The sequence below is a fragment of the Macaca mulatta genome, chromosome 11 (genome assembly GCF_049350105.2).
Source record: "Macaca mulatta isolate MMU2019108-1 chromosome 11, T2T-MMU8v2.0, whole genome shotgun sequence".
NCBI lineage: Eukaryota > Metazoa > Chordata > Mammalia > Primates > Cercopithecidae > Macaca > Macaca mulatta.
Window position 1 is genome coordinate 7,284,958 of NC_133416.1, and position 12,392 is coordinate 7,297,349.

The following is a 12,392-nucleotide window of genomic DNA, read 5'->3' on the forward strand; positions in this document are numbered from 1 at the left end:
TGGACTCTGGCAGAGGAGCCCCCATTCCTCCTCACCAAGCTGTCTCCCTTCATCCCTGAGGACCCCTGAGTCCTGTCGGCCTCTCAGCAGCCCCCTGGGCTCCTTGTCTCTGCTCCTGGCCAGCGTCACCCAGAGAAAACTGGCAACTGGCCCACAGTCAGGGGCAGCTGAAATGGGGGCATGGCTCAAGCGCCTTCACCTCAGCATCTAGCATGCCTATCCCTCCCACCACCCCCAGAGACCTTATGCCCCGGCCGAGCTCCTTCTTCCAACCCTCCTGACCTCTCCCTTGACCCTCTTCTTTGGTCCCCCGCCTTTAAGACCCAGAGCCTTCTGGCCCACAGACAACCTTTTGGTTTCCCCTGACAGCTGCCCTGCTAAGTAAGACCCTCAGAGCATCACAGGCTCCATCCAGGCACGACCTACCGTGACAGAGGGAGACTCAGAATTGGTTTTGTAGTTCAGCTCCTTGAAGAAGATGTTGACTTTGGCCACTCCATTTCTTAGGTGTGGGGCAGAGGGTGGGAAGAAATGGTAGAGGATGAACTTCCTGGACCTTCCTCTAATCAACCATATCGATCCCTCTTCCTAGGTCTATTTTCCCTCCCAAAGATTCCTTTCTTGTGGCTGGGACCAGGGCGGGACTCACCTCTTGTTGTTGATGGTGTAGTTGTTCTGTCGCGATAGCATCTCGAAGACCCATTCCTAGGAAAGAATGGGGCTGTCATCAAGGTCCATACGCTTCAGGCTTACAGGGATAGGTTGTGTCAAACACACCCATACACAAAATACCCAGAGAAGGCCACAGCATTACACGGGCATACACATCCCCCACCCGTCGCTTCCCCACACTCTACCTGGGATGTCACCGAGGGCCATCGTGAGTAACCAGCCGAGAGCTGGTAGCTGGTCACACTGGGGATGGAGAAAGGTGTTCAGTGTTAGGGCAGAGCTCTCCCACTCGAAGGCTTGGCTGGGTAACCTGTATTCTACCCAACCTGCACCCGGGCAAGGGACACTAACCTGCATGGCTTCCGGCACTTGGTGAAACAGCCCAGGTGGTCTGAGGAGAAGTCAGCCTGGAGCTTATAGTAGCAGTAGCCTGTGGGTACAGAGAGATGCCTGTTCTCCTAGGGCACCTCAACTTTCTCTACCCCACACCCAAGAGGTCTCCCAAGATCCCTGGGTACCCACTTTACGAGAGCATTATTTAGCATTATAATGATGTCCTATGAGTGGCAATACCAAGAAGTACCAAATGTTTAAGAAATTAAGTTGCCGGGCGCGGTGGCTCAAGCCTGTAATCCCAGCACTTTGGGAGGCCGAGACGGGCAGATCACGAGGTCAGGAGATCGAGACCATCCTGGCTAACACGGTGAAACCCCGTCTCTACTAAAAATACAAAAAACTAGCCGGGCGAGGTGGCGGGCGCCTGTAGTCCCAGCTACTCGGGAGGCTGAGGCAGGAGAATGGCGTAAACCCAGGAGGCGGAGCTTGCAGTGAGCTGAGATCTGGCCACTGCACTCCAGCCCGGGCGACACAGCAAGACTCCATCTCAAAAAAAAAAAAAAAAAAAAAGAAATTAAGTTAGGCCAGGGACAGTGGCTCAGCTGTTTGGGAGGCTGAGGTGGGAGGGTCGTTTGAGGCCAGGAATTCAAGGTTGCAAGTGAGCTATGAGTGTGCCTTTGTACTCCAACCCTGGCAACAGAGTGAGACCTTGTCTCTAAAAAAAATTTTAAAATAAATTAATTTTTTTTTCTTTTTTTTAGACGGAGTCTCACTCTGTTGCCCAGGCTAGAGTACAGTGGCATGATCGCGGCTCACTGCAAGTTCCGCCTCCCGGGTTCACGCTATTCTCCTGCCTCAGCCTCCCAAGTAGCTGGGACTACAGGCGCCCACCACTATGCCTGGCTAATTTTTTGTATTTTTAGTAGAGACAGGGTTTCTCTGTGTTAGCCAGGATGGTCTCGATCTCAAGACCTCATGATCCGCCCGCCTTGGCCTCCCAAAGTGCTGGTATTACAGGCGCGAGCCACCGCACCCGGCCTAAAAAATAAATTAATAAAGAAAGAAAATAAGCTAAGTCAGGGGAAAAACAAAACAAAACAGGATACACCAGTGTAAGGAAATACACACTATGGACAAAAACTTAAACGCCATAAAGAAAAATGGGAACGGCCGGGCGCGGTGGCTCAAGCCTGTAATCCCAGCACTTTGGGAGGCCGAGACGGGCGGATCACGAGGTCAGGAGATCGAGACCATCCTGGCGAACACGGTGAAACCCCGTCTCTACTAAAAAAATACAAAAAACTAGCCGGGCGAGGTGGCGGGCGCCTGTAGTCCCAGCTACACAGGAGGCTGAGGCAGGAGAATGGCGTAAACCTGGGAGGCGGAGCTTGCAGTGAGCTGAGATCCGGCCACTGCGCTCCAGCCCTGGCGACAGAGCAAGACTCCGTCTAAAAAAAAAAAAAAAAAAAAAAAAAAAAAGAAAAATGGGAACAATAATTGTATAAGAATAAGGGAACTATGCCACAATAAGATAACACTTCATGCCCATTAAGATGTCTATTATTTAAAAAAAGACAATACACCAGGTGCGGTGGCTCGTGCCTGTAATACCAACACTATGGGAGGCTGAGGCAGGTGGATCACCTGAGGTCAGGAATTCGAGACCAGCTTGGCCAACATGGTGAAATCCAGTCTCTACTGAAAATACAAAAATTAGCCAGGTGTGGTGGTGCACACCTGTAATCCCAGCTACTTGGGAGGCTGAGGCAGGAGAATTATTTGAACCCAGGAGGTGGAGGTTGTAGTGAGCCAAGATCGTGCCACTGCACTCCAGCCTGAGCAACAGAGTGAGAGTCTTCTCAAAAATCAAATTAAATTAAATTTAAATTTAAAAAGATAATAACAAGAACTGGCAGGATATAGAGAAACTGAAAACCTCATATACTGCTGCTAGGGATGTACAATGGTGATGTCACTTTGGAAAACAGCCTGGCAGCTCCTCAGAAAAGGTTAAACATAGATTACCGTATGACCCAGCAATTCCGCTCCTAGGTATATACGCAAAAAAATGGAAAACATGTGTCCACACAAAAACTTGTACACAAATGCTCACAGCAGCATTATTCACAGTAACCAAAAAGTGGCAACAACACAAATGTCCACTAACTGATAAATGGGTAAACAAAGTGTGGTCTATCCATACAAGGGAGTGTCGTTATTCCGCCATATAAAGGAATGAGGCACTGCTATTGCTACAATATGGATGAAACTTGAAAATATTATGCTAAGTGAAATAAGGCAGACACGAAGGTCACACACTCTAAGATTCCGTCTGTATGAAAGATTCAGAATGGCCGGGCGCAGTGGCTCACACCTGTAATTCCAGCACTTTGGGAGGCCGAGGCAGGTGGATCACCTGAGGTCAGGAGTTCAAGACCAGCCTGATCAATATGGTGAAACCCCCTCTCTACTAAAAAATATAAAAATTAGCCGGGCGTGGTGGCATGCGCCTGTAGTCCCAGGTACTTGGGAGGCTGAGACAGGAGAATTGTTTGAACCTGAGAGGTGGAGGTTACAGTGAGCCGAGACTGCGCCACTGCACTCCAGTCTGGGCGACAGAGGGAGATTCTGTCTCTGAAAAAAAAAAAAAAAAGATTCAGAATAGGCAAATCCATAGAGAAAGAAAGAATCGTGGTTGCCCAAGGGCTGGCAGTGGTGGAAGAGGGGAGGGAAGCTTGGGATTTGCTAATGAGTACAAGGTTTATCTATTTATTTTTTTGAGACAGGGTCTCACTCCATCGCCCAGGCTGGAGTGCAGTGGCCTGATCATGGCTCACTACAGCCTCGACCTCCTGGGCTCAGGTGATTCTCCCACCTCAGCCTCCCAAGTGGCTGGGACTATAGGTGTGCACCACCATGCCCAGCTAATTTTTGTAAAGACAGGGTTTCACCATGTTGCCCAGGTTGGTGTCGAACTCCTGGGCTCAAGTGATCTGCCCACCTTGGCCTCTCAAAATGCTGGGATTACAGGCATGAACCACCATGCCCGGCCTGAGTGAGTACAAGGTTTCTTTTGGGAACACTAAAAATATTCCAAAATTGATGGTGGTGATGATTGCACAACTCTGGGACTATACTGAAAACCTAAAACTAAAAACTAAAATTTGACTAAAATGAAGCTGTACGCTTTAAATGAGTGAATCCTATGGGATATAAATTATGTCAATAAAGCTATTACCAAAAAAAAAAAAAAAAGAATAATGGAACTGCAGATTCCCCTCCTCCCCTATTTCCCAAATTCTAAGTAAGGTTATTTTGTCATTATTGCTACTTTTAGTTCCTCAGTCCGAAGTCCTTCTTCATTTCTGACCCAAATCCCTACCAGGGTTGGAGATCTTTGGAAGAAGGGGAAGCAGCTGGTCCTCTTCTCCGGGGAAGTAAGCCCTAGGAAATGCAGCAGACTGTGTTTTTAGCCTTACTTCCTCTCTCATCCTCACAACTTCTCAGCAATCAATATTGTTATTTTTCACTCACAGATGTGCAAACCCATTACATAGAAATAATTATTTGAGGGAAGGGAGAAATCCTGGGTGGCATCCCCTCTGTCCCGGTCCTGTATACCCTGGGACATGTCACATCCTCCCCCTGGACCTCAATTTGCTCATCTGAGAAAGGAGGTGAGGCCAGATGGCCTTTGGGTTTCCCCCAGTTCTGATGTGCTACACTCCTCTAAGGTCAGAGAGACAGGAACCAGGAGGCCACGACTGGAAAGTCCAGGCAGAAGAGAACTGCGGAGCCAGCCCAGGGAAGGACAGAAGTGGAAAAGTCACCACAGACAGGAACAAGGTAGGGATGGACGCTGAACTCTGGGGTGAGACAATCCGCTGCCTTTGAGGCCTCCGTGTCTCCAGTGTCCGCTACCATGTCACCTCCCGGGATGGCCCTCGGCCCACCCTGTGGGACAGCTGGGCCCAGGGGAGAGCCCTGGGAGGAGGAACTGCAGGGGGAACAGGCTGGTTGTGCTGGGGAAGAGCATGCACTCCAGGAATGCAAACCCTTGCAGCTTCCATATTTTATTTTTGTGATTTTCTTTCTCTCTCAGCTTCCTGGCACACAACTTCCCTACCAAACAACTCAGCTGTAGTCCAAAGGAAAGAGATTTGTCTACTCCTACACCAGGATAAGGAGGAGATTCCAAGGTGCTTCAAACTTTATTGATTGTGCCCTTGTTCAGGTTAAAAAAAAAAAATCTTAAATAAGCAGGTCCAATATACATATTTGATTTATAAATTACATACCTCTACTGTTGAATGGATACAGTACGTCCATTCTAAAGCACATAAGATGGAAAATGTGAAGGAACGAGACAGACCCATGTAACTTCTAATATTTTCTTCCTGCGCCCCAGGGAAGTGTTGTGTACCCCACCCAGCCCCTCCGGAGCCTGCCCAGCTAAGCACCCTGGGCACTGAGCAGGGAAGCTGCGGGCAGAGCGTGCACGGAAACCTCAGCAGCCAGTGAGGAACGGCTGGAGGTTTTCTCGCACCCTGGGCACTGAGCAGGGAAGCTGCGGGCAGAGCGTGCACGGAAACCTCAGCAGCCAGTGAGGAATGGCTGGAGGTTTTCTCGGGTGCTCTTCTTCCTTCTGCTGCAGGTTGTTTTAAATGGGACAGTTCCTTGACAAACACACAAAGGCCAAAACAGAGAGACTGCAACACTGAGAGGGAGGAAAGAAACAGAAGAGAGAGGGAGGCCAAGGCGGGCGGATCATGAGGTCAGGCGATCGAGACCATCCTGGCTAACACAGTGAAACCCAGTCTCTACTAAAAATACAAAAAAATTAGCCAGGTGAGGTGGCGGCGCCTGTAGTCCCAGCTACTTGGGAGGCTGAGGCAGAAGAATGGCGTGAACCCGGGAGGCGGAGCTTACAGTGAGCTGAGATTGCACCACTGCACTCCAGCCTGGGTGACAGAGCGAGACTCCGTCTCCAAAAAAAAAAGAGAGGAGAGACTGAGGGTGAGGGAAACTGACAGAGGCAGAGACTAAAGGCTGAAAAACAAGAGCAAGGGAGGACTCATCCCAGCAGGTGGGATGTCATCCCAGCCAGAAGTCATCCCCACAAACAGGGGACTGACAGGAAGAAGCGCCTCAGTGAGTACTGGGGTCAGTAGGCAGGGCAGGGACTCCTGGAGTCTCACCCCAGGAACTGTGCTTCCTGTAGTCACAGTACTCCATGTTCTGCGGCCGCGGATAGAAGATATAGGCACAGCCACACTCCTTGATCATGTTCTCCTGGAAGCAGGAGTGAATACACACCTGGAAGGGAGGAGGGTGGAGAGGAGAGGGGGTTCGGGACTGAACTCAGCAGATCTCTGCACAGAGCCTCCATCCTCTTTTCACCACCCCCCAGTTTCCCTCTCTCTCACACACACACAATCCCTCCAGCTTTGCAGGACCAGCCAGGGCAGGCCTGGGAGTGGCTGCCACAGAAGCAGGTTGGGCCTCACCTGCTGCGTGTACTTTGAAGGGTAAAGGTTCTTGACAGGGACATCACTGCCATTCTTGGTGCAGTCGCCATAGTCGCCCCCAAGTCTGTCCAGGGCTTCCTATGAACCCACATACACCAAGAGATCAGAGGACAGAGCAAGTGCCTCCGGGTTCTCTCCCTTCCCTCAGTTCCAGGTTGTATCTCATACCGGCCAGCCCCTCCTACCAGCCTCACCCTCTCAATACATGCCTCTAGCCACCTCATGCCCATCCACTGCTCATTTCTTTTTTTTTTTTTTTTGAGACGGAGTCTCACGCTGTTGCCCAGGCTGGAGTGCAGTGGCGCGATCTCGGCTCACTGCAAGCTCCGCCTCCCGGGTTCCCGCCATTCTCCTGCCTCAGCCTCCTGAGTAGCTGGGACTACAGGCGCCCGCCACCGCGCCCGGCTAATTTTTTGTATTTTTAGTAGAGACGGGGTTTCACTGTGGTCTCGATCTCCTGACCTTGTGATCCGCCCGCCTCGGCCTCCCAAAGTGCTGGGATTACAGGCTTGAGCCACCGCGCCTGGCCCCACTGCTCATTTCAAGGCCACTGGGCCCAGAGCATCCCCAGAAATCCTAAGCATGCCCTGAATGCCTTCTCAGCACTTGTCCCCCAAGGTCCACCCTGCAGGGCCTTACTTCCCAGTGCCAGCCCCTCTGCCCCTCGTTCCTGCTCCTGAAGACCTCCACATGCTCAAGACCCACCCCACACACTCTCCCTCCGCAGCCTCCCATGCCTTCCCCCTGCCCCTCTGCAATCTGAGGCTCTCCTTCCCGGCCTCCCAGTCAGCATCCTTGCCTTCCTCATGCTGATGGAGGTCTCCACGCCAGGCCGCAAGTTAAAGCCACCATCATCCATAAAGGCAGGTTCATCCTGCCCGTGCACCATTACCCGGGCCCCAGTCACTGTGGACAGCAGGGGAATGAAGTCATTCTGCTCTGTGCGCAGCATCAGGGACAGACCTAGGGGTGCAGAGAGAGCAGAGTTGGCAGAGGCGGGAATCCTGGAGAAGAGTTAGAAGATGGAAATCCACTCTCCTTTCCTTGCCCAGTCTCCAACACTGCAAGAGGAGCAAGTTCAGGAAGACCCGCAAAGGGACCTGGCAACCCATGGGCTGGAATCTGGAGGCAGGAGGAAGACCTGGGACAGGATTCCTCTCATGCCTGGAACGGACTATGTGGCACCTGTTGGGGAGAGAGAGCACAGGGGACCCCTCCCAGCAGTTCTAGGAGGTGGGCTCAAGGTAAGTACACGGGAGTGGCTGAGGCAGAGGGCTCCATGGAGCAAGCGGGGAGTTGCTCACCGTTGTTGACTCCAGGCATGGAAGACATCCAGAGGTTAGAGTTGTTCTTGTCATTGAAAGTATAGCAGTTTCCATACATTGGGTGGTGGAAGTGAGAGTAATTCCTTATCAGGAAAGAGACAGTAGGGTCAGAGAAGAAAGTGTAGGTGGTCCAGGGAGCAGGGAGATGAGGCAGAGAGAATTCTCCACTCCCTTAAATTCCTACAGGACTTGGGCTTTCAGAGTCGTTTGTTTCCTGATCACCTACCATGTGCTGGCACAATGCTGAGAGCTTTACTCACACTCCCTCAGTCACTCCAACCAACAGCCTGTGAGAGTCTCATCCTCATATCACAGAGGAGGAAGCTAAGGCTCAGAGAGCTCAAACAGCCGGCCCAAGGTCCCATTGCGATGATGAGCCTGGGGGTTCACACCTAGGTCATCTACCTTCTAGCCCAGGCTCCTCTCACCAGGCCATCTAGGCTCACCGGCCTTGACTTCCGTGCTGCCTTGTAACTTCTCTCTTCTTGCACTACAAAGATTCTTGCATGTCCCTAACTGCCCATGTGTCTAAATGTTAGTTCCCCATTGAATCATGAGCTCCTTGATAACAGCAGCCACATCTCATTCATCTCTGTGTCATCTCTAGGTTAGCTGCATAGTTCCTGTCATCTAGGAGATAGAGGAGATGATTAATAAATAGTTGTTGAGTGAGGAATGAACGAATGAATGAATGAATGAAGTGGGGAGGTGGAGGGGAGCAGGGTTAAAGGAGAAAGTGTGAGCAGTGGTGAGCACGGAGCTGAGGGGAGGACGATCAGTACCAAGTGCTTCCGGGCAGCCTCTTGCATCGGCATGTCTCAGAACGGTAGGTCCAAAACTCATCTGTGACAGGTGTGGGGACAGAGAAAATGCAATCACAGAGGCATCACGGCTGCAGTAGGACTGTAATTTCACAGCAAACCACAGGTTCCAGAACAGGGAGCCTGTGTGGGGTAAAGCACAGCACATGTGCCACACAGCACAGACAGTATCTGTGTTCTGCTACCCTGCCATCTTGGAGCTAATGACGGGAGCAGGGCAAAGAGGGAAAGGGGACTTCGGCCAGTGAGCAGCAGAGGAGGAATAAAGAGAAGAGGGAGAAGAGGCTGGCCAGAGATAAGGAGTGGGGTTCTGGTTGTACGACCTTGAGCAAGTCATTGTTTCTTTTTTTTTTTTTTTTTTTGAGACGGAGTCTCGCTCTGTCGCCCAGGCTGGAGTGCAGTGGCCGGATCTCAGCTCACTTTAAGCTCCGCCTCCCGGATTTACGCCATTCTCCTGCCTCAGCCTCCCGAGTAGCTGGGACTACAGGCGCCCGCCACCTCGCCCAGCTAGTTTTTTGTATTTTTTTAGTAGAGACGGGGTTTCACCGTGTTAGCCAGGATGGTCTCGATCTCCTGACCTTGTGATCCGCCCGTCTCAGCCTCCCAAAGTGCTGGGATTACAGGCTTGAGCCACCGCGCCCGGCCGCAAGTCATTGTTTCTAAGCTTATTCTCCTCCTCTGTAAAATGTAGGATGGTTCTGTGAAATGAGGAGATTGGAACCAGATGATCCGGGATATTCTATTGGCCCTTGAAGAACACAGGCACAGAGGCATGACATACTGGTGCCCATTCTAGGAGGTACTGGGAAGTCAGCACTTCTAGAGCCCAGACTAGATGCAGGGAAGGACTGAAGGAGAGGCTACAGAAGTGGCCAGTCCTGAAGGCTGGAGAGCCCTTTGCACACAGAGAGGGGACAAGCACAATGTGGTGGGTGCCGCCCCCATGGAAAGCAGGCACAGGTTCGATCAGCAGGTGAGGTGGAGCAACATGGATGGATTTTAAAGCATAGAGCTTCGTTGAATTAAATAAATAAAAAGTGGCGGGGCATAGTGGCTCACACCTGTAATTCCAACACTTTGGGAGGAGGCTGAGGCGGGTGGATCAGTTGAAGTCAGAAGTCCGAGACCAGCCTGGCCAACATGGTGAAACCCCGTCTCTACCAAAAATACAAAAATTAGCCAGGTGTGGTGGCGGGCGTCTATTACCTCAGCTACTCAGGAGGCTGAGGCAGAAGAATCGCTTGAACTTGGGAGGTTCAGTGAACTGAGATTGCACCACTGCACTCTACAGTGAGACTCTGTCTCAAAAAAAAAAAAAAAGTAAGAGGTGAAATGGGATCTGTAACACAGTACCATTTATGTAAATTAAATACAGATTTTGCAAAAACACATAGAGATACACACTAAGCACATTAATATAGTGGCCTATGAGAATCAGTATAATGTGGTGGTTAAGAGCACAGACTCAGCCGGGCGCGGTGGCTCATGCCTATAATCTCAGAACTTTGGGAGGCTGAGGCGGGTGGGGTCACCTGAGGTCAGGAGTTTGAGACCAGCCTGGCCAACATGTGAAACCCCATCTCTACTAAAAATACAAAATTAGCCGGGCATAGTGGTGCATGCCTGTAATCCCAGCTATTCAGAAGGCTGAGGCCGGAGAATCACTTGAACTTGGGAGGCAGAGGTTGTGGTGAGCTGAGATTGCGCCATTGCACTCCAGCCTGGCCAGTAAAAGCGAAACTCCATCTCCAAAAAAAAAAAAAAGCACAGACTCCAGAATTAAATTCCTTGTATTTGAATCCTGGGGCTCTAACAAGTATTCGATGTGGGACCAAACAAGTTACTTACTTAATCTGTACCTCAGTTTCCTCAGCTGTAAAATGGGGATAATAAAAATATCAACCTCACAGGGGTGTCGAGCATGAAATTATGCTTAGAATGGTGTTTAGCCTTAGTAAGAGCTGTATTAGCTCACTAGCACAATTACAGGGATTCATTAAGATGGCTAAAGTCGAAAAGACAGAAAACAACATGAGGAGGATGTAGAGAATTTAGAATCTTCATACATTGCTGGGCCGGGCGCGGTGGCTCAAGCCTGTAATCCCAGCACTTTGGGAGGCCGAGACGGGCAGATCATGAGGTCAGGAGATCGAGACCATCCTGGCTAACACGGTGAAACCCCGTCTCTACTAAAAATACAAAAAACTAGCCGGGCGAGGTGGCGGGCGCCTGTAGTCCCAGCTACTTGGGAGGCTGAGGCAGGACAATGGCGTGAACCTGGGAGGCGGAGCCTGCAGTGAGCCGAGATCGCGCCACTGCACTCCAGCCTGGGCGACAGAGCGAGACTCCATCTCAAAAAAAAAAAAGAATCTTCATACATTGCTGTTGGGAACGTTAAATGGTACAGCCGTTTGGAAAAGTCTCGCAGTTCCTCAGAATGTTAAATATAGAGTTACCACATGACCCCGCAGTTCCACTCGTAGGTGAACACCCAAGAGAAATACAAACATAGATCCATACAAAAACATGTACAGGAACGTTCACAGCAGCATTATTCATAATAGCCAAAAAGTGGAAACAATCCAAATGTCCATCAACTGAGAATGGATAAGCAAAAATGTGGGCCGGGCGTGGTGGCTCACGCCTATAATCCCAGCACTTTGGGAGGCCAAGGCAGGAGAATGGCTTGAGCTCAGGAGTTAGAGATCAGCCTGGGCAACATAGTGAGAGCTAGTCTCCACTAAAATTAAAAAAAAATAGCTGGGCATGGTGGCCTGAGCCTGTAGTCCCAGCTACTTGGGAGGCTGAATCAGGAAGGCCATTTCAGCCCAGGAAATCAAGGCTGCGGTGAGGTCTGATCATGCCACTGTACTCCAGCCTGAATGACTGAGTGAGAACCTGTCTCAAAAAAAAAAAAGTGGTATATCTACACAATGTAACAGTATTCAGCCATAAAAATGAAGTTCTGATCCAGCTACAACATGGATAAGTTTTGAAAACGTTATGCTAAGTGAAAGAGGCCACTCACAAAAGGCCACATATTGTAAGATTCCATTTATGTGAAACGTCCACCATAGGCAATCCATAGAGACAGAAAGCAGAAGAGTGGCTCTCAGGGCTTGGAGGAGGGGAGAAAATGGGGAAGAACTGCTAATGGGTACAGGGTTTCTTTCTGGGGTGAGGAAAATGTTCTAAAAACAAGTCGTGGTGGCCGGGCACGGTGGCTTACGCCTGTAATCCCAGCACTTTGGGAGGCTGAAGTGGGCGGATCACAAGGTCAGGAGATCGAAATCATTCTGGCTAACACGGTGAAACCCCGTCTCCACTAAAAATACAAAAAATTAGCAGGGCGTGGTGGTGGGCGCCCGTAGTCCCAGCTACTCGGGAGGCTGAGGCAGGAGAATGGCGTGAACCCGGGAGGCGGAGCTTGCAGTGAGCCGAGATCGCGCCACTGTACTCCAGCCTGGGCGACGGAGCGAGGCTCTGTCTCAAAAAAAAAAAAAAAAAAAAAAAAACCAGGTCGTGGTAATGGTTACACAACTCCAAATATACTAAAAATCACTAAATTATACATATTAAAAGGATACATTTATGGTAAGTAAATTATATGTCAATAAAAGTGTTATTTAAAAAAGATTACAGGGTAGGGGAAAAGGGTGTAGTTACGGGGGAGGAGAGTGGTGAGAAAGCCATGCTAAGGAGCTCCAGCT

General features: G+C 50.3%; 1 protein-coding gene across 20 annotated transcripts in view; it reads right to left on the bottom strand.

Moving 5' to 3' along the window:
* Positions 1-12,392, bottom strand: part of SCNN1A (sodium channel epithelial 1 subunit alpha) — a 36,808-nt gene that overhangs the window by 1,450 nt on the left and 22,966 nt on the right. For 15 of the 20 annotated variants that reach the window (XM_015150888.3, XM_077953389.1, XM_077953390.1 and 12 more), the window contains 8 exons: positions 7,841-7,944; positions 7,336-7,499; positions 6,516-6,614; positions 6,207-6,324; positions 1,024-1,102; positions 858-915; positions 650-705; positions 427-502 (listed from right to left, as the gene is read on the bottom strand). In XM_015150888.3, coding sequence (XP_015006374.3) covers positions 427-502; positions 650-705; positions 858-915; positions 1,024-1,102; positions 6,207-6,324; positions 6,516-6,614; positions 7,336-7,499; positions 7,841-7,944 — 754 coding nt within the window. Of the gene's footprint in view, positions 1-426; positions 503-649; positions 706-857; positions 916-1,023; positions 1,103-6,206; positions 6,364-6,464; positions 6,615-7,335; positions 7,500-7,840; positions 7,945-8,643; positions 8,705-12,392 lie in introns of all 20 variants that reach the window. The other 5 variants (XM_077953386.1, XM_077953385.1, XM_077953398.1 and 2 more) reach the window with 2 other exon arrangements.